General features: G+C 37.0%; 1 protein-coding gene across 18 annotated transcripts in view; it reads left to right on the forward strand.

The window, feature by feature from the left end:
- Positions 1-22,859, forward strand: part of Erc2 (ELKS/RAB6-interacting/CAST family member 2) — a 1,008,017-nt gene that overhangs the window by 291,902 nt on the left and 693,256 nt on the right. For all 18 annotated transcript variants that reach the window (XR_011371144.1, XR_011371143.1, XR_011371142.1 and 15 more), the window contains one exon: positions 14,380-14,454. Coding sequence is in view for 15 of the 18 variants with exons in the window: in XM_070018479.1 (XP_069874580.1) it covers positions 14,380-14,454 (75 nt within the window). In the remaining 3 variants the exon portion in view is untranslated. The remainder of the gene's footprint in view (positions 1-14,379; positions 14,455-22,859) is intronic.

Here is a 22,859-nt window from a genome sequence, read left to right on the forward strand (position 1 = left end):
GAGGAGTAAGGTAGTTGAAAATTAACTACCCACCCTCTGTATTCTGTGAAGCTGTCCTTAGCCTTCCTTTGTCATCAAACCTGGTGGACTTTCTGCGAATACTTTATAAATTGAGTTAGGCTTATTCTTTTCCATAGCATATTGTTCAAAACTTGTTGAGTCTTACCAGAAGAACAAAGAAATAAACCAGATGTCAGATATAGTTACCTCTTGAAATTCTAGGTGTTTTCAGAGCATGAAGAGACTACAAATAGCAAGATAAACCAAGTGTTATGTTAGTACTTAAAGCTGTGAGCTCAGGTGTCAGATAGGCCTTGGCCACAGTGTCAAGTGTTATTAGCTCTGTGATCTTGGGCATGTTATTTAGCTCTCTGAATCGCATTGTCCTGCATCTTTCCTTTAGGGGTGGTAACTTGTTGTTGTTCAGCTTGACAATTCTGGCTAAACCTAGTTTCCATTTCATTTTCCAGGTAAAGTAATACACATTGAGTGAAAAAAAAATCTTGAATTGGATCATCAAACCCTGTCCTAGTCTTTAGACATCATGCCATAGAGATGAACTATTCCTCATCTACACTTCATAAATTTCACACCTATAATGCATGAGCTTATAAATGGTTTAAATGGGGGTGATTTAATACACCCAACTTGTATTGGTATGTTATATAGGCATAACTTTCTAGAATAGTGGAGAATACTAGAGAAAAATAGTAATTACCTTTGGGGGATAATTATAGGGTATATGCAAATCATTATTTTGTCAGGCTTCTTTTGGAAGCTGGTGTCCATCTATATTAACCCAGTAGAATCTGGATTCTAGTACTAAGAAATGTCATTACTGTAACTCACTGGAGATTTCATGCTCAGAAAGTTAAGTTCTTGGTACAGCTCATTGTTGATTTCCTGAATGAGGCTGGCTGTTTTAGACCAGTGCTCCCAATTTCTTTCTTTTATTTTTTCTTCTGCTTTTAAAATTGAGAATGGGTATGACTGGACATATCAGCCAGAGATAAGCAATTTAGAGTGAGCTATTTAATAAAAATATGCATATTCTTAGGCTGAAGGGCATTAGAAACCCTCACCTGGAGCTTCTTTTTCTTCATATCAGAGAAGGAGAAAGTGTATTCTCAAGATCTCAGGTCGAAACTGCGAACTCCTGACTCCCAATCTAGTATTCTTTTCTATCAATAAATGATTTGTAGCCCAAAGTCTACTTCAAAGGATGCTGAGCCAGTGCCTAGGAATAAACAAAAATGGTGCAAGGCATTTTGTTGTATGTGTGCTTATGTTCCTATTTTTGAGAGAACCCATACTTTGCATTTGATTCTTACAGAGATCTGTGTCCTAGGAAAGTCTTAAGAACTACTAAAATTATGTTTTAAGGGGCTGGGAAGGTGGCTCAGTGGTCGAGCGCTTGCCTTGCATGCATGAGGCCCTGGGTTTGATTCCTCAGCACCACATAAGCAGAAAAAAAAAGCTGGAAGTGGCGCTGTGGCTCAAGAGGTAGAGTGCTAGCCTTGAGCTGAAGAGCTGAGGGACAGAGTTCAGGCCCCACGACTGGACCAAAAAAAAAAAAACCAAAACATAATTTTATTTGGGGGGCCTGGGCGCTGTCCCTCAGCTCTTCAGCTCAAGGCTAGCACTCTACCTCTTGAGCCACAGCGCCACTTCCAGCTTTTTTCTTTTTGCTTATGTGGTGCTGAGGAATCGAACCCAGGGCCTCTGGCATGCAAGGCAAGTGCTCTACCACTGAGCCACCTTCCCAGCCCATAAAATTATGTTTTAAGTTAAACTTTGTATGGCCATAACTATATGAGAGAACATGGAGTATTCCTGAGCAAATATATTAGTTGTTTAAAATTTGTGCACATCTGTCAGATGGGTAGACATAGAGCATCTATCAACAATCTCATCTGGAAAACACCCATATTCTTTAACTTTTTTTTTATTGTAAAGATACTATACAGAGGGATTACAGTTACATGAGCAAGGTAATGAGTCCATTTCCTATTGAGCTTTGTTACCTCTTCCTTTGTTTTTCCCTTACTATCCCTTCCCTCCCCACTTCCCCAACTTCTCCCTCCCCCCTCAAAGTTGTAAAGTTCATTTTCAACATAGTGTCATGTACATCTCGTTGTTACAGTGGGTCATCCTGTATCCTTATTTCAGCATTTAAACACCCACATTCTAAAATCTCTTTACCAACACAAAAGCAACAAGTAGTATAGAACTAACAAGGTATTTTTTTCTCCTGCAGCCATTGATTACCGTATGAAAACAGAGAGATAAGGGGTGACATTATCCAAAAAGAAATGTGCTCTTTACCTGACTTATGTAACTATAACCCTTCTGTACACTACCTTTATAATAATTTTTTAAAATCAGAATATGGAGAGATCAGGGACTTCTATAGGTAAAACCTGGGAGTTTGGAGGCAAAGCAATATAAGAAGTTATTTCCCATCCACATTTCTTTCCAATGTAGCAGTTCAGCAGCCTTTTAAGATATTGTTTCATGGTTGCAGTCTCCTCTTATTTTATGATTCTGCCTTCTTGGCTCTTGGTCTCTTTCACTTGGTCAGCAGATAGTAAAAAGGGGGAGAAAATGCTACTTTTGACCTTTTCACAAAAGGTGAGGTCTTCAATCCTGTGTTCCAATAGCCAGAAATAAGTCCCTTCTAGATACAAGGTGGTAGTGGGGCTTCTTAGAAATACCTTTATAATATAAAAGAGGAACACAGATCTTTATTAGATATGTACAGAGGCAGAGTGAGCATTTTTTAGAATCTCAAATGTGTGTGAAATCTTTGAGATGGAACTTTCAAAGCATTTGTATAGTCTGGATGCAGGTTACAATCCTTTCTTACCTAGCACCTTAGAAATTAAGGTGACTCTCAGAGACTTTAGAGTTAGGAAAAATAGTATAGGCAAGAAAATTGCAATTCTTGAGATTTTATTCATTCAGTTTTTTAAGAAGTCACACACAGGGTACAAAGGCCCAATCTGGATTTGAACTGGTTTGTTGTATTATGATAGAACTTGTATAAAACAAAACCCTGTTTCTGATTTTGGAAAACTATTGTCACAAGTTCAGCTTTTTTATTGCATGTCTGTCCTTAGCAACGTTCTGATGTTTGGCAGAAATTACCATTGTATATGCCTTTACCTTATGGTTTTTATTTTCACTGTGATACTTAGTTGTCTCTGGATTATTTTCACTTGTTTGATGCAGTCTTAACCTCTTTCCTGAAATTATATCTTAATTTTTATTTAGGAATAGGATTGGCTATAGCATGAAATTATCATGAATATTATTTCTAGGATTTTTTTCTTTTGGAGTAGAATCTTTCTGTGTAGTTCAGGCTGGCATCAAAAATTTGTGCCTCTGCCTTTTGAGTGTTGGTATTACAGTAATGTACCACATGTCTGGGAATCTTTTTTCAAAGATGATTTTGATGCCACCTGATATCAGAAATGGTGATCTATAAAATGTATTTCTTCTACCATTTAATACACTACAACTCTGTAGAATGAGTTATTTTCCATTTTCTAGTATGGGAGACTTTTTTTTCCCCAATGACTTCCAATAATGTTGGAAGTAATGTTGAATGTTAAGTAGCTTTTGTTGGAAGTTGAAATCCTCATGAGATTTATCCCATGGTTTACTGGAATTTGATTATTTGTTATAACAGCTAATGTTATAAATTAAGTATATAAACTCAGAGTTAAATAAACTATATTAAAACTGATCATGAGTTTATTACATTTGTGGTGTGTATCATGGAAAATAACTACACAGTGAGTACCTTGAGATGCTATTATATTTCCTATATTAGTAAGTTGTCCATTGTTACAACAAAATGCTATGTGCATATGATAATATGAAATGATGATTATCAAAATGAACTCCAAGAAATGGAAGCAAGAGGTTTGTTATTGTACTGTTTGTGGTTCTTTTTTCTTTTATTTTCTTTGCTGTTTTTGATTTCTGAACCCTTTGTAGTAGTGTGTGTGTGTGTGTGTGTGTGTGTGTGTGTGTGTGTGTGTGTGTGTGTGTGTGTGTGTGTGTGTGTTTATCTATTTTGGTTAGGGGAAGGGGAAGCACAGAAACAGTGGGACAAAGGGGGAAAAACAAAGAAAAATAGCTGCATGCAGTACACTAAGAAAAAAAAAAGAACAAATAACCCCCCAAAAGATCTCTTGTTTCCACATCTTGTAGTTCATGTTGATTAGCATCATTTTATCAGGTCATATGTACATAGCTATTAAACTATTGTGACCCTCTGCTATAACTATTCTAGACCTACAGTAATTATTACAAATGAGGGTAACCATGGAGTCTGTGTTTCTTTGGATCTGGCTTACTTCACTTCATATGACTTTTTCAATGTCTTTGCATTTCCTTACAAATACGGAGGTGTCATTCTTTCTGATGGAAGCACAGAATTTTATTGTGTATTTATACCACATTTTCTTGATCTGTTCATCTACTAAGGGGCATCTGGGTTGATTCCATGTCTTGGCTATGGTAAATAATGCTGTAATGAACATAGTTTTGCTGTTAGCTTTAGTGTGGCCTTGTTTCCAGTCATTTGGATAAATGCCCAGAAGTAGAATTGCTGGGTCATAGGGAAGCTCTGTGTTTAGCCTTTGAGGAAACTCCATTATGCTTTCCAGAGTGGTTGAACAAGTTTACATTCCCACCAACAGTGTAATAGAGTTCCTTTTTAGCCACCTTCCCATCAGCACCTGTTATTATTAGTTTACTTGATAATAGCCTTTCTAAATGGGGTGAGGTGGAATCTCAGTGTTGATCGATTTTCATTTCTTTTATGGCCAAAGATGTTGAACAATTTTTAATGTATCTATTGACCATTCTTGTTTCCTCTTCAGAGAATTCTGTCTTTAACTCTTAAGCCCACCTTTTAATGGAATGGTAGTTTCTTTGAGGATTTGTTTTTTTGGGGGGGTAATATTTTGAGCACTAAGTATATTTTAGATATGAGGCCCTTGTCTGTTATATAGCTAGTGAAGATCTTTTCCCAATCTGTGGGCTTTCTATTTATCTTGCTAGCTATATCCTTTTCCATGCAGAAGTTCTCCAGTTTAATGCAATCCCATTTTGCCAACCTTTCTTTGATTTGTTGTGTTTCTGGATCTTGAGAAAGTTTCAACCTGTTCCAAGGAACCCTAGTGTTTCCCCTATTTATTCATGTAATATTTTCAGCATACCTGATTTTACTTTTGAGTTCTTTGGTCCATTAGGAGTAGATTCTGGTGCAGGGTGATATATAAGGATTCAACTTGAATTTTCTATGCATGTAGAAAATTGCCAGTGCCATTTGGTGCTGCCAGTGCCATTTGGTGCTGTCTTCCATCCTGTGTTTTTGGCTCCCTTATCAAAGATTAGGTGGCCATAGGTCTGTGGGTTCATTTCTGGGCTGTCAGTTCTTTTCTTTTTTCTTTTTTTTGGTTGGTCGTGGGGCTTGAACACTGGGCTTGAGCTCTGTCCCTCAGCTCTTCAGCTCAAGGTGAGCGCTCTACCGCTTGAGCCACAGCGCCACTTCCGGTTTTCTGGTGGTTTATTGGAGATAAGAGTCTCACAGACTTTCCTGCCTGGGATGGCTTTGAACCACGATACTCAGATCTCAGCCTCCTGAGTAGCTAGGATTACAGGCATGAGCCCGGCTTTGGGCTGTCAGTTCTATTTCATTGGTATTCAGGACCAAGCTTTTTATAGCTATTGCTTTATAATATAGTTAGTAGTTTGATATTGTTATTCTTCCTTCACTGTTCTTTTTGCTAAGTATCATTTTTGTTATTTGTGGTCTTCTGTTTTTCCATATAAGTTTTTGGATTCTTCTCCTATTTCATTAAGAATGTTGTTAGGATATTGCTGGGTATTGCATTGAATTTGTAGATAGCTTTTGGCAGTACTGTCATTTTCACAACGTTAATCCTCCCAATCCAGGAGCAGGGGAGGTTTTTCTACTTCCTAAAATCTGCTTTAATTTCCTTTTACAGTTTAAAAAATTTTTCATTATAGAGGTCCTTCACCCTTTTGGTTAAGTTGGTTTTCTGTGTGTCTTTGAGTATTTTCTGTAATGATGGTGTGGTAGAGATTGTTTCAGTTTTCCCTTGCTGTGGAAGGTTTTATTTTTTCCCTTAGTTATGAAGGAGAGCATAGCTGGGTACACTATTCTTGGTAAGTAGTTGGTTGTTTGTATTTTGGGTATGGAATTCCAGGTTCTCCTTTCATAGTCTCTGCTGAGAAATCTGAAGTTTTTCTGATTGTTTTTCTTTTCTAGGTGATTGTTGTCTTCTCCCTAGTGGCTTTAGGGATCCTTTCCTTGGTCTCTATTGATCCTATATGGATTACAATGTGGCATTAGGATATCCTTTTCTGTTCTGTTCTGTTCTTTTGGATGTTCTCTTTGTTCTCTTTGTCATTCTAAAGGCTTATTGTATCTGGATAGGCCTATCCTTTTGGATATTTGGGAAGTTCTCTGCTAGGATTCTGTTAAATATATTTGCTGTTCCACCAACTTCTTTCTCTGGGCCCTCCTCAATACCCATTAGTCTTAAATTAGGACTTCTGATTTTATCTTGTAGCTCTTGTAACTTGTTTCTTGCATCTTGTTTTCTTGTAACTTGTTTCTGTGATTTGTTTTGAATAATTTTCTATTCTTTCTCTATACTATCTAAACTACCCTCAATTACAGAGGTTCTATCTTCTGCATTGTCCAATATGCTGTCAAGACTTTCTGCTTTGTTTTTATTTCCTTTCCTTCTAATTGATCAGTTTTGATGGCTTAAATTTCTTTGTTGAAATGTCTTTCTTTTTAGGTTTTGTATGGACTTTCTCTCTCTCTCTCTCTCTCTCTCTAAAAATATATATAGTAAAAATGTTGTACAGAGTAGTTACAGTTACATGAATAGGGTAATGAGTACCTTCTTTACTTTCTTGATTTTCAGTGTTCTCTCTCAAGTCCTTTGGCTATACTTTCATTGGACTCCCTTTGCTTCTGTTGGAATCCATTCAGCTTTCTGTTGTGGATTCCATGAATTGCTCTATTAATCTTTGGTTAGACTCACGATGCTCCTGCATAGCCATGTGCAGGCTTTCAATCTTTTCATTCAGCATATATATCACTAATGTTTGTAGAGCATTTTCAGTTTTTCATTGACTGATTTATTGCCTGTTTATTTTGAATAGGAGTCGAGGTTCTTTGACCTGCCATTTTCCCTGTGTTTCTATGGTTTGTTCTGCCCATTTGGAAATTAAAGGCACTCTAACACCCCAACAAAAACAATTTTAAAGCAAAAGCTAACCCTACACTCTGTCATCGCACAGACTTTAGAGGTTAAAATCATAGATAGGTGTTCCCCTACGTACCTCTACTTTTCTTTCTTTGGGAAGGAATATGTGATTCAGGCATGGGATTATATATAGTTGTGACCATTGAACAAATCACTTGTGAGCAATAGAGAAATCTGTACCAAAGGGATAACACAATAAGCCACTTAGACAGAGTGAAAATGGATACAAATATATTCTAGTTCAAAGACACACAACTATGGATCAATGGAATAATGAAAATGAAGAATGAGCGAAGGCTCAGAAATAAATGAAAATGGGTTAGGGTGAATTTAAAAGAAAGATTAGGAGATATAATGAAAATAGAGGAGCAAATAAGCGTATAGAAAGTGAAAGGACCAGGAGGAAGCAAATTAGGACCTAAATTTAGGGGAAAAAAATCATGACCAATGCCATACTAAAGCTGCCAGCACAACTATGTTTTTCACAGCATTATTCACCATAGCTAAGGTATGGAACCAACCAGATGCCCCTCAGTAGATGAATGGATTATGTGTGTGTGTGTGTGTGTGTGTGTGTGTGTGTGTGTGTGTGTGTGTATGAATTCTGTGCCTCCATCAGAAAGAATGACACTGCCCCATTTATTAGGAAATGGAAAGACTTGGAAAAAATTATATTAAGTGAAGTAATCCAGGCCCAAAGAAACACAGTTTCCAGGGTTTCCCTTATTTGCAATAACTAGTATATGTCTAGGACAAGCAGAAAAGGTCAAAAGCTATGTACATACAACCATATAAGATGATGCTAAGTGAAATGAACCCCAAAATAGGGACAAAAGAGGTTTTATCTTTCTTACTGTTTTTAATGTACTTACAATGTACTGTGTGATTTTATTTGTTTCTTTTGTGTGTTCTTCCCCCATGGTATAACCCCTGTTTTCCCCGTATTTGTTTCCAGTGCCCTGCATCTTGTTGATACATTTTTTCTAATTGGGGAGGGGAAGGGAAAAAACAAAATGCTAAAATAAGGATAGAGGTTTATCCATTGTAACAATGAGATGTCCAAGACACTATGTTGAAAATGAGCTTTGCAGCTTGGGAGCTAGGGAGGAATTGGAGGGAAGGGATGGCAGGGGAAAAACAAAGGAGGGGGTAACAGTGCACGATGGGAAATGTACTTATTACCTTACTCATATAACTGTAACCCCTCTGTACAGTATCTTTACAATAAAATATATATTAATAAAGGAAAATGTGAATAAAATAATTATTTCAAAGTTACAAGTTTTTTTTCAGTTCTTCTGACTCTCTGACTGTTTATATATTTGTTGCCGTTGATCATTTGGGTAGAGGTCCATGTTAGGAACCCAGTTTTCTGTGTGGTTAGAGAGAGCTGGAGCAAGTTCTTCCTGTTTGGCTGCCATCTTACTTCCTCTCCTCCTTAAAACTTCCAGTATTTATTAAAGCTTCCACTAATTATGATCTATATCTTTTAACATATTACCTGTATATTACATTCAGTGAATAAATAAAAGATACTAATCTCTGATCTTAATTAAAAGTATTCAGATGCACACATATGCACAAAATAGTCTACTTTTAAGTATAAAGAATCATCAAGAACATCATAAAAGCAAGGTGGCTAATTTATAATAGAAAATAACCCTACTGAAAAAAAACAAAACACCAAGAAGCAGCAGTGCAATCTTTTTTTCCTCCAGCACTCCACAACTAAAACAAAAAACACACACAAAAAATCTCAGGATATTAGCAATCAATAAAGTCATATAACCTTCTTGGTGGGTTTATTTTAGAAAAAAGAACTGTGAAGGCATGTATTGTGAGGAATACAAACTAAGTAATGGTTCTCCTCAGAATGGAACCTAACTTTTGCTCTTGCTATAAAAATTATTCTGAAATTAAAAATACTAAGAGAAAAGTAAGTAATCAACATTTTAGTCTGAATTAAGTATGCACACAATTAAGAAGGAAGCCTAGTAAGTACCGGAGGTTGTATATTTAGGACTAAACAGAGCAGCAATGAAGGTAAAAAAGAAGGAGGTTGAGGAGGAGGGGGGAAATGAAAAACAGAAATTCTTCACTTTTGGAGGGGGATCTTGTGTCTCCCCGATTTTCACTGTCCAGTCTTGATGGCGCCTTTAATTTCCTCGTGGTAGTCAATTTTCCTTTAACCTAGTAAACCTAATAGCTTGGTTGAATTCTCAAAGAAGTTTATTTGAGTAGGAAGAAAAAGTTAGGCCTTACAAGTTTAGAGTTTGTGCTGCTTGTCTTTGTTTTCTGTAGAAGAGTCTTGAGTCTTGCTGTGTCTCCCCTAGGGATTGCTGCCCCTCCTGGGAGGAGCTTCCTTTCCCTGGGTGGAACTGACTCTCAGTGGTCAGGTTCCTTTGTCTTGTTGAAGAATGGCACCAGTGTTGCTGCTTCTCTAGCCCAAGTTATCTGCTAGCTGCTCTGGCAGGTTTGATGCCACTATTGAAGATGGCATTCTTCTTGGGTGCAGGTGAGGGCTACTTTCCAGAAACTTTTCTGTGAGAAGGAGTGAGTATGTCTTTCGTGGAGTGCTTATACTTTCTCTTGATGTTTCGATCTGCCTCTGTGATTTGTATCTGTCTGAGGCCAGTAGGATGTGATTTTCTGCTCTTAGTCATCCCGTTAGCGTTGGAGGTGAGTGAAAAGCCATGCACACTTTGTTCATGTTGCCCTTGTCCCTGCTCTTTTTGGCTGTAGCTGTGGCTGAGGCCGTGTGCTCAAATCTGTCTTCTTAAGCATGCTGACTGTTATTTTTCATTTCTGGCCAAAATCTCCATACAAGTATGGCTCACTTGGTGTGACTTTCTAGATCTAGACTTTTCACTGGGACCCTAAAACTCTGGTTTCTTGGAGAGAGCTCAGTCAGTCACCAGCTCCAATTCCACTATCTTCCTGTCTTCTCCCTTTATCTCTTTTTAAAAAATGGGTTTGGTACTCTTCACTCCAACAAGAAAATATTTTACATAGGTAGTTTTGCAGAGATTTGCTGATTTGTGTCACAAAAGACTTTGAAGATAAAATATGTTACTCTGACTCCTGAGCCTAGATGTAGAGCAGTAATCCAGTTACCATTGCTGGTAACTGGACACATGCACCATAATGTATGACCAGATGTCTTAGGCCACTGCTATAAAGGACAGTGGAACAGGATATGGATTAACAGCTACCTGTTTCTCTATCTTATCCTGGATAGGCTGCCTTTTATCGTGAGGCTTTGTTTTTCTGAAAACTGTTACATCAGTATACCCTGTCTTTATGAAAAAGAACTGATAGTAGAAGGTAGTGATGGAAGAAGTAAGTTTTTCATGTCTTTGCGATTCCTTTTCACAAATTTTAAATTTATTTTTTATATTAAGTCTTTGTAGTCCAGTGTTCCTAAAATTGTAGGGACACTCCGTGTTGACTCAAAATTGATTTTTACAGAAACAGCAGTAGTTTATGAGATTCCTCTATAAACTACCTTGTATCTTGGACATGGTATGAGCTCTGTGTTTATTCCTGCTTGTAGTTCTGAAGAAAATGAAAACCTTTCCTTCATCTCTTGTCTCTGCCAAGACAACTCTCCAAAGTCTTCACAGTATTTTGTGGAGAGACAAGCAAAAAGTTAATCTTCAAATTATAGTTATGTTGTTTTTCTTTCTTTTGAAATGAGGTCTTACTCCGTATGTTGAAACCTTACAGTTTGAACAAACAGTTACAATGAACTTTACAACTTTTCAGAGGGGTGGTATGGGAGAGGGGAGGGAGCAGTTGGGGAGATGGGGAGGAAAGGCATCATAGGGGAAAAATAAAGGAGGGTGCAACAATGATCCATAGGAAATGGACTCATTACCTTGCTCATGTAACTGAAACCCCTCTGTACAGTATCTTTACAATAAAAAATATATATTAAGAAAAGAAAGAGGTCTTACTATGTAGCCAAGGCATTTTTAGCACAACTCACTAAGTAGCCCAGGTCATCTATCAACTCATGATTCTTTATTTTAGCCTACACTTGTGATTTTCTTGCCTTGGCCTCCTCTGGGTGTTTATATTATAGGTATTTTCCACCATGCCCAGTGCGTGTTTTTCTCTTTATCTAAAAAAATATTAATGCCATATGTGGTGGTGGTATACCCTTGTAATACCAACTACTTAGGAGATGGAGGTAAGCAAGACCACTACAAAAGTGCAAGACTCTATAAAAACAAACAATAGGCACAAATAAAATAAAATTTAAAAAAATTTAAAAAAAAGAAAATGATAGATACTATATGAGGGACCTTTAAAGAAAAAGGAAAGAAGGAAGAAAAGCAGAGAGAGAGAAAGACAGCAAAAACAGTAGAATAGATTTCTAGAGTACATTATGTTTAGGTACATTCACATATTAATAGTAAATCATGATTTTGCCCGTGTATGTGTGTATGTCAGTATAAGCAGTATATACCCATATCCGAAATGTAGTGCAATATTTTTCTTATTATTAATCACACTTAGACCAAAAAATAAAGTTTAAAACTACTTTATCTATTGAAATTTTTAATATTTGATGAAATTCTATTCATACTTAAATGTAAGTGAAGTTTAGATTTAAATATCTTTTAAGCACATCATTTTCTTTTAGCACTGCAGTACAAAGATTTACTAAAATGTGTTACATTTTTTAACATCAAGACACTTAGCCTTATCTAATCTTCAAAAATGGAGAATTTTCTTGGGATACAGTCAGTGTGCTGAAAAATGCAAGCAGTAGGGTCAGGGCGTGACTGTGGACTAATTTACAAAGCAAAAGGCAATATATGTTTCTGTAATGGCTTTTTGTTTAACTATTTTGCCCAACTATTTTATCCTAAGCACCTTATTTCCTACTGTCGAAACAACACAGACATACCAATAAATCAGATGGCCTTAAAAAAAAAAACAATAGGCATGGAGACATGGCTCAAGTGGTGGAGCCTAGCTCAAGATCTTATGTTTGAATCAAAGAAAGGTTGGACAAATGGGATTGCATGAAATTGCAGAGCTTCTGCATGGCAAAAGACATAGCTAGCAAGATCAATAGAAAGCCCACGGATTGGGAGAAGATCTTCACTAGCCTTACAACAGACAAGGGTCTCATATCTAAAATATACCTGGAACTCAAAAATTAAATCCCCCAACAACAAATCTTCAAAGCAACAACTGCCCAATAAATAAATGGGCTAACGACTTAAAGAGAAACTTCTCTGAAGAGGAAAGAAGGATGGCCAAGAAATGCTCAACCTCTCTAGCCATAAAAGAAATGCAATCAAAACAACATTGAGATACCACCTTACTCCAGTTAAAACGGCTAAAATCAAGAACTCTAACAACAACAGATGCTGGAGGGGATGTGGACAGAAGGGAACCTTACTGCATTGTTGCTGGGAGTGTAAACTTGTTCAACCACTTTGGAAAGCAGTAAGCAGGTTCCTTATAAGACTCCACATAGATGTCCCCTATGACCCAGCAATCCCACTTTTGGGCATTTACCCAAATGATCACAAATAAGACCACACTAAAGCTACCAGCATGACTATGTTTATTGCAGCATTATTTATTATAGGTAAGATATGGAACCAACCCAGATGCCCCTCAGTAGATGAATGGATCAGGAAAATGTGGTATATATACACAATGGAATTCTATGCCTCCATCAGAAAGAATGACATTGCCCCATTTGTTAGGAAATGGAAAGACTTGGAAAAAATTATATGAAGTGAAGTAAGCCAGGCCCAAAGAAACATATCCTATGGTTTCCCTTATTTGTAATATCTAGTATATGTCTGAGTCAAGCAGAAAAGGTCAGATAAGTTGATGTTAGGGAAATGAACCCTAAGATATGTATTCAAATGTTTTTTTCATTCATGAGGTTGTTTCTAACACATTTATTTCTTTGTTGCTTTGTATGTCCCTCCCCCACGGTATAACTCCTGCTTTCACTGTATTTGAGGTTGTTATAATTTGTGGAGGGGAAGGGAAAAACAAATCGTTTAAGTAGGGATACAGGTGGACCCATTGCAACAATGAGATTTACAAGTCGTTGTGTGGAAAAACGAACTTTACAACTTTGGTGGGGGGTGGAGGAGGGTTAGGTGGAGGGGCAGCATCAGGATGGGATGGGAAGGGGAAACAAAGGAGGAGGCTACAATGCTTGATAAGAAATGTACACATTATCTTGCCCATGTAATTGTAACCCGTCTATACAGTATTTTCACAATAAAAAAAAAAAAACTTATGTTTGGACTCCAGTACAGACCTCAAAGTCCTCCAAACCAGACCAATAGAGAGGAGAGACAGGAGAAAGAGGAGAGAGAGAGAGAGTTAGGGGAAGAGAGAAGAAATATTCGTTATTATAGGGGAATTCTTGGATCTACATGTGGCTTTGACCATTTTTGTCTCTCCTCTTGTATTATTGATATTAATGCATTTTAATTTCTTGGCATCATGATGAATGAACATATCACCTACAGATGTGATTTTGACAAGGACCCAAAATGTAAATTCAGAAGCAAGAGATACACGGGGTTTCATCAGATCACTCCAAAATATGTCACATTTATACTGAAATGGTTTTAAATTGCTCATTTGAAACCTAGCTGTGTAGCAAAGTGCCATGCATGCAGCGGATTTGCAACCACATTAGTCATTTTCTTTCCTCTGTTTCCTTGCTGTGTTTGTGTTGGTAGCACAGAGTAATGTAATTTTGTAAATTATGATTTGATGGCTGGGCATCCGCCCCAGTGTTGAGCAGTATTTGGACTATGATTACTTGCTGGCTTTGTCACAGTTGACATTAATTATTGATGGGAGTTTCAGAAATAGCGCATGTGCCAGGAGTGTTTCGCTGGAACGCAGGCTGCAGGCAGGAGGGATTCTGAAGAGTGTGGGGGAAGAGGCACCTGTGGCTTGTTTACGTCTGTGCACAGGGGACCTGGGCTGGGAAGTAGCGTGTAAAGGTCATGGTGTAAATAGAAGGATGAACCGTCAGGCTTATTTCTATCGTGTTCCTCCCCAGGAATTACACCGAAGAAGCCAACTCCAGCCCGAGCCAGCCAAGACGAAAGCTCTCCAGACTGTCATTGAAATGAAGGTAGGGGTTGAGAACATTTGTCAAAAACAGCTGTGTCTGCTACTTTACTCTTAACTTGAGGGTGCCTAACAAACAGGTGAAATCAACCTTGTGCCTCTCTGTAAGCACCTTGGTGTGTATTTTTTGCTTCTGCATCTCTTTGCTTTCCTGGGTACATTTAATTTATTGGCCTTTTAATTACGGTGCTTTTTCTAGGCAAAACACTAAAGGGCTCCAGTATCCCTTGTTTGAAAGAAGCTAGGACCAGTTCCATAGTATGTCCAATTCCTTTAACCCTAAGATAGATGCTTTGTATGTACTGTTTTCTTTGGAAAGTAGAATTTCACTTTGAAATGAAAAGACACCTCTGAGAAACTAGGATTTGTCAAAGGGAAGTTATTTTAGATATAAGATTCACTAAATAATGGCTGTCAGCAATTTACTTTTCAAAGAATAATGCTTTTTTTTAACTCCAGTATTTTCTCCTGAGCAAGTAGAGGTAATAATAATTTATTAAATACAAAGTATTGAAATAACATAGGCATAGAGAAAACCTACAGATGAGGCTAAAAACATCTTTCTCAATAGACTTAGGGCAAATAAACAAAAATAAAAACCAGTGGTAATGGCCAATCTCTCATGTATGATTTGTAGTAAATCTAAATGAAATGTATTTGCTTTGCTAATATTTAGAAATCTGAAGTCTTTTTATGTTCAGAATTTTATTATTTTTGGTAGATGGAATCATGGTAAGATATTTAGTTTAAGAATAAACAATTTTTATTTAAATTGTTCTATTAAGAAACATTTTCCTAATGGAGATGGTTGCAGTCTGAAAATTGTACACTTACAGTCAGCACTCACAGATACCTGGATACTGTCAGCCTAGGAGAGAATTCCCAGGCTCACTGTGAGATAATGATTTTTCTGTCTTTCTTGCTACACATGATACTGAGTTGTCTGCCAAAATCCCCATATTCTAGAAAAAGAACAACTAATAAGAACTATTGAGTTCTTGGCATGTGCATTTCTGAGTAGGGATTTTTTTTTCCCCAGTCAATGACAGTATCTTCATCGAAGTGGACTTTTTTAGGGGGTAGGAGGAGAAAACTTAGAACATAGACTTTAAAGTTTATTTTCCAACTGAGATTTTAAGTGTCGAGACACTCACAATATATTTGTAGTAAATTGGTTAGAGAAATATCATTTGAAGAGACCAAATGCTAATAGTATTAAGTAATTTGTTAATTCTGGCTGGCTAATTATTTGGAGTTTATATAATTTTACCTTACTTTTATTAAAAAAAACCCACCCTGCTCTATCCTTGGGGAACAGTGGTTTATAACTGAGATTTTTGTCCTCATTTCATACTGTAACTAAACCAGAAACTTAGTTTAGTCTTAAAATAAGAAAAAGAAAGTAAGGAAGAAGAAAAAAAACAGGAAGATAATTTTTTTTTTCAAAGGATAGTTCAGTTCTACTTCCTCTCATCCACATACTGACCTTCCCAGGTCCTAACACAAGAAGTAATAAGGGATAAGAAGTATACAAAAATGCATTTCGAAGTCATAACTTTCTTGAAAATAAAGGAAAATATATTCTAGAAGTCTTTGGAGAATTCAGAAGCATCTCTCCTATGTGATATGTATTTTCTTGTTAAATGTATATGATAAAACAACTCCCAGGTGCCGGTGGCTCATGCATATAATCCTAGCTACTCAGGAGGCTGAGATCTGAGGATTGAAGTTCAATGTCAGCCGGGGCAGGAAAGTTTGTGAGACTCTTATCTCCAATTAACCACCAGAAAACCGGAAGTGGCACTGTGGCTTAAGTGGTAGAGTGCTTGCCTTGAGCTGAAGAGCTGAGGGACAGTGCCCAGGCCCAGAGTTCAAACCCCATGACTGACAAAAACAAAACAAAACAAAACAAAAAACAACTACCTACCTACTTTTTGTGACATTTTGCAGTAGAAAGTGTGTTTGATTCTACTTTCCTGTTTCCAGCATCATGTCTTTAACTTAAATAATAAATGTAAACACTCAAATAGGCATAAATACACAACTATTATGACAAATTCACATATATATGTTCTTAGTAAATTGAGCTGTGAAGATGCTGATTTGTAGGCATAGAAAGGTTTGAGGGGCCACAAGGGGAGATCAGTACTTTTATTAGGAATTTGAACCTGAGTGTATGTGTTGTTTTTATAGGATACCTACTAATTTGCTAAAGCACTGCTTATATTTTGTTCATGGGGCATTCTGACTCCTATTAGGATCTGTACTCCAACACACCTAATTTGACTTATAGAGGAAACTGGTGGAGGGTCATCTTCTTGGCCATAGTACATTTGTGACAGAGGCTGCATTCTCATCCAATCTCTCTACTTGTTGCTTGTTTCTTAGAGAAACTGAGGGTGAACTTCTGAACCTCCATCAGCTTCATGTCCATTCTTTGCATCAATTTGAGGAAAGTGTTTGCTATGAAAGGCTATGAAATGACACCTAAATTCAACCATATTTACAGGCTGGTAGCTCAGTTAGAACTCTATGTGTTTGTATATTTCTGGAGTTTAGAATATGTCTGTGTGGGGTAAACGTAAGGTTACCATTACTGCCTATATCAGGCACACATCAAATCTCCTACCAGCTAGGTGAGTCATGGGGCTGAAATTACCTGAATGAAAAAGAAAGGAAGCAAGTGAATAAAGCTATTTATAATTTATCTTCTTGCAGGACTCTCCAAGTTTTAAATTTGATCCTGATTTGATCTGGCAGGTATGTTTCAAGGTTGCATGTAGAACATGCTGTGTGTTTTTCAGAAAACTTAATTTCTTTTAGGTAGTTAAAAAAGTTATTTCTTTTCTTGATTTTTGTGACTAAAGATCCTTTACTAAGCTCCTTGCTTTTACTAAGAGAACTGCTAATAAGAGTGGCATTCAAAAGCTTCTTTTTAAAATATTCTTTCTTTAGGCTAATTCCTTTAGAAGAGTGTATTTTCAAAATTATTTTTGTTATAAATTTGACATGACATGAATATGATGTCTAAAAGTTTAACTTTCTTCAGCTCATTCATTTTTAAAAGAAAATAAATTATACTAATGGCAGTACTTGTTATATAGTCTCAAGACTTACTTTATTAGAACTTCTAAGTGAATGAAAATCTAGTTCAAAATGGCAAAGGCCAAAACAAAATTTATAGGCTTAACAAAAAAAAACCCTTCCGGATATTGCCTCAGACATAGCTTGATGTAAGACTCAAACATTATTAGCATGTCTCATTTTCTCTCATTCCACTTTTATCTTGACTTCCTTCATGTGAGCTTTATTTTCAGATATCCTCTACCTGTCTGCTTGAGCTAGGTGGCTGCAAAACAAACACAGAAGAAAGGGAAAGGAGAATGTTGTTTTTTGAGAAATATAAAACGTCATCCAATACTAAAGTAATTGATAATTATTGAGCATCAGACATCACTATAAACTTAATAGTCTATGTTGTACAGAAAATGCATGGAGTTTCTCTAGTTCTTACTTCATTAGTGTATTGATTGAATCTCATTAATCAAGAAAAACAACTTTTCTCTAACCGAGCAGAAATTATCCAGTTTTCAACAGAATTTATCAAATGTACCATCCACTAGTTATATAGGGTCCTAGTTAAAGTTGCAGGAAAGCATATATATATATATATATATTTATATATATATTTATATATATATACTTTATCTGGTGAACTTGTTAACTAAAATGAATTCAGAAACATCAGGTAGGATGTCAATAAGAGATAGTATTTCTGTTGGTAACTGACATGAGGATTATAGATATTTGGTCAGCTCAGGCAGCTGTGTGTATGAGGCATCCCTCTTAAATAATATTTGTTCCCATCACGCTTTTTTTAAAAAACAACAACAACAACCAGCAATTGAATTAGGAGCATTTTAAAGTGGAAGACTGAACTGACTAAGTTGTAGTACAGTCCTGCTCATGTAAAAAATATGGCTTTGTATTTAAGTAAACTATAATTGGAGCTTGATATTTTTGTTAATTAAAACTAAACTATGCCTTGTCTTTGTGCCCAGGTAGATGAATGCTCCTTTTATGTTTTGCTTTGACAGTACAGTACTTTGAACTTGGGACCTTGTGCTTGCCCTGCAGGTACTCTACCACTTGGGCTACTCCACTAGCCTTTTTTTTGGTATTGATTATTTTCAAGCTAGAGTTTCACTTTACGCTGAGCCAACCTGGAATGTGATCCTCTTATTTTTGCTTTCTTTTTTGCTGGGATGACAGACACATACCACTGCTTCACTCAGCCACTGTGCTTCCCCCCTAGATTGAAGTCAGGTGTGTGCCATCATGCCCAGGCATCAGTTGAGACAGTTTGTTTTACTTTAGTGCCCAGATGACTTTGAACTACAGTCCTCTGCTCTCTACCTCCCAAATAGGTTAGGTTTACAGGAATGACTGCTCTTTTGCATGTCTTTAGCCTGAATTTGAATTAAATTTCCCCTAAGAGGGATCTTAGTGCTTGGTTACCTTTAGGCTTCCTTTTCCATAGCGTATGGGAATATTATAGTGGAACATTGTAAAGTCATGAGCTACTTGGCAACTTTCCCAAGGACATACAGCAAGGCAAGGAGAGAGCTGAAATCCAAGATTGGCTAATGAGCCCAACCTAGTAATCCTCATGAAGTTATTGGAATCCTTGAGTTTAGTCAGAGATAATATGTAGTAGCTGCCAAATTTCTTTGGGTTCTAGGTACTACTTGGTTTATCCATTCATCTCTGGGACTGTTTTACATCTTAATTATTTCTTTGTCCAAAATGGTATGTGCATACAAAATATGTGTTGAACCTAGTTCTATAGTGAAATCATATTATAGCTTTTAAGCCTTAAGAATGTGGTCCTCTAGAGATATTATTCAGTGACAGAACACTTGCTTAGCATGCATGAGGCCCTGCTTACATGCTTAACATACAAACAAACATATAGCAAACAAATAATGTGTCCTTGTACCTTATTGTGAATCACAGGCAATAATAACTATACTGAAAGGAAAATTTCTACCCACACTGCTAGTGACATACATGGAGCTGGTCCTGTAAATGCAGACGTTTTCTTTCAATACTTACTTTGGAAATTGTGCACTGAAATTCACACCATAGAGTTGGCACAGAGTGCTAGAGATGCTTCTTAGATAAGTTGGTAAAGGTATAGAGCTATTACTTGTGATATAAGGCAAGAGTGATCTATTTCACACATATGTATTATCAGGCCTGCAAACAGGGCTCTAAATATGTGCCATCTAGAGAACAGATGTCGCTAGGCACCAGTGGCTCAGGCCTGTAATCCTAGCTACTCAGGAAGCGGAGATCTGAGGATTGCAGTTCAAACCCAGCCCAGGCAAGAAATCCGTGAGACACTTATCTCCAATAATGCACCAGAAAACCAGAAGTGACTCTATAGCTCAAGTGGTAGAGCGCTAGCCTTGAGCTGAAGAGTTGAGGGACCGGGCTCAGGCCCAGAGTTCAAGCCCCATGACTGACAAAAAAAAAAAAAAAAAAAAAAAAAAAAAAGAGAGAGAGAGAGAGAAAGAGAGAGAGAAAGAGAGAGAGAGAGAAAGAGAGAGAACAGATGTCATTTCTCCCGTGTTTTATAATTTGATCTGCATTATCCACTTATGATATCAGAAGTATTCTTTTTAGCTTATTTTTCTTCCTTTGAGACATTTCTTCATCTTTTCATCTTTAAACTTGAAAAAGAATTTTGCCATTTAACTATTTTCCTTAAATAAGGGAAAACAGGGGGTTGGAAGTGATGGCTAAAATATACAAATTGCCAAGTTAAATGTTAACTATAGATAGATATAGTTGTCATTTAGATACCAGAAAAAGTTTTTTAACAGGTGAGCCTTCTTTTTTTTTTGGTCTGAATTCGTATGTTGTCTCTAAATATTTGCCTCAGCTGGCAATTGATAATTACTGCTATTAACTAGTATGATTTCTGTGAATATCACTCCCAAGTACCAGTATTTACTGGGAAGCTACTCTGTGCATATTACCATGGTGAAACTTTCAGAAAAGTTGAACTCTCAGGTTTTAATTTGTTAATGGAAGGTAATATGTAACCCAGATTGCAAAAGTGATCTAACAGCAGAAAACTAAGCCATGGCGACCCTCTAAAACATAGATTATTAAACAAATGCTGAAAAATAATTTGATAAATATAACATCCATTCATACATCTATTTCAAAAAGATTCAGAACCAGGCCTACTTGTTCATGGCTGAAATTGTAACTATCTAGGAGGCTGAAATCAGGAAGATCATGGTTTTAGACCAGCCTAAGCAAAATGTTCATTATACTCCTTTTTAACCAATTAAAACCTGGGCAGAGTTGCATGTACCTGTCATGCCAGGTATGGCAGGAAGAGTAAATAAAAGGATCATGGTCCAGGTTGGACCTAGGCAAAAATTGACATCCTATCTTAAAAAATAGCCATAATAAAAAGGGCTGGACTCTAGGTCTCCTTGGCACAGGCTGAAATTTTCTCTATAGAGACCCAGAAACACAACAAATCAAAGAAAGGTTGAACAAATGGGATTGCATGAAATTGCAGAGCTTCTGCATGGCAAAGGACATAGCTAGCAAGCTCAATAGAAAGCCCACGGATTGGGAGACCTTCACTAGCCATACAACAGAGAAGGGTCTCATATCTAAAATATAACTGGAACTCAAAAAATTAAATCCCCCAACAACAAATCTTCAAAGAAACAACTGCCCAAAATAAGTGGGCTAAAGACTTAAAGAGAAACTTCTCTGAAGAGGAAAGAAGGAGGGACAATATGAAGAAATGCTCAACCTCTCTAGCCATAAAAGAAATGCAAATCAAGACAACACCACCTCACCCCAGTTAGAATGGCTATAGCCAAGAACTCTAATAACAACAGATGTTGGAGGGAATGTGGACAGAAGGGAACCTTACTGCATTGTTGGTAGGAGTGTAAACTTGTTCAACCACTTGGGAAACAGTATACATGTTCCTCAAAAGACTCCACATAGAGCTCTCCTATGACCCAGAAATCCCACTTTTGGGCATTTACCCAAATGATCACAAACAAGGCCACCCTAAAGCTACCAGCATGACTATGTTAATTGCAGCATTATTTACTATAGCTAAGATATGGAACCAACCCAGATGCCCCTCAGTAGATGAATGGATGAAGAAAATGTGGTATATATACACAATGGAATTCTATGCCTCCATCAGAAAGAATGACATTGCCCCATTTGTTAGGAAATGGAAAGACTTGGAAAAAATTATATTAAATGAAGTAAGCCAGGCCCAAAGAAACATAGGTCCCATGGTTTCCCTTATTTGCAATAACTAGTATATGTCTGAGTCAAGCAGATAAGTTGATGTTAAGTCAAGTTGCATCAAGGTCAGATAAGTTGATGTTAGGGAAATGAACCCTAAGATATGTATTCAAATGTTGTTTTTCTTTCATGCAATTGTTTCTAACACATTTATAAGATTATTTCTTTGTTGCTTTGTATGTCCCTCCCCCATGGTATAACCCATGCTTTCACTGTATTTGAGGTTGGTATAATTTGTGGAGGGAAAGGGAAAAAACAAATTGTTTAAATAGGGATACAGGTGGACCCATTGCAACAATGAGATGTATAAGTCGCTATGTTGAAAACGAACTTTACAACTTTGCTGGTGGGGGGGGGGAGGATTGGGTCGGGGGGTGGGTGAAGATGGGATGGGAAGGGGAAACAAAGGAGGAGGCTACAATGCTTGATAAGAAATGTACTCATTATCTTGCCCATGTAATTGTAACCCCTCTGTACAGTATTTTCACAATAAAAGGAAGGGCTGGAGGCATGGCTGTAGTGGTAAAGCATCTGCATAGCAAGCACAAGGCCCTGAGGCAAAAAAAAGAGAGAGATAAAAAAGAAATCAAAATTAGAAGTTGAAGATCTTCTTAACCTAACAAGAGGTTGCTGCAAGTAATTATAGTAAATATTATAATGGTAAAATAATATAAGCTTGCCTCATAGCTAAGGAACAAGACCAGAATGCTTGGTGACATTACTTTTGTTCAACAGAGGTCTGGACATTCCATAGAATGTATAAGAAATAGAAAGGAAGCTCATGTACATCATATTAGTGATTTTGAAGACAGGGATTGAGAGTAGAGCAAGGACTGTCATTCTAGAGCATTGTGGCCAAAAAGTTTCCAAGACTTGCCTCTCTACAAGTAATTACTTATCTGGGCACGGGGACAAGTACATTTTGTTCCACCTATATGGAAAGCATAGATAGAAGGATCATGACTCAGATCAGCCCAGGTCAAATGTGAAGCCTTATTTGAAAACAAAACAAAACAAAAAAGCCTTGTGATCATGACTGTAATACTAGCT

The sequence above is a fragment of the Dipodomys merriami genome, unplaced genomic scaffold, assembly GCF_024711535.1.
Source record: "Dipodomys merriami isolate MVZ:Mamm:240054 unplaced genomic scaffold, mDipMer1.0.p SCAF_13, whole genome shotgun sequence".
NCBI lineage: Eukaryota > Metazoa > Chordata > Mammalia > Rodentia > Heteromyidae > Dipodomys > Dipodomys merriami.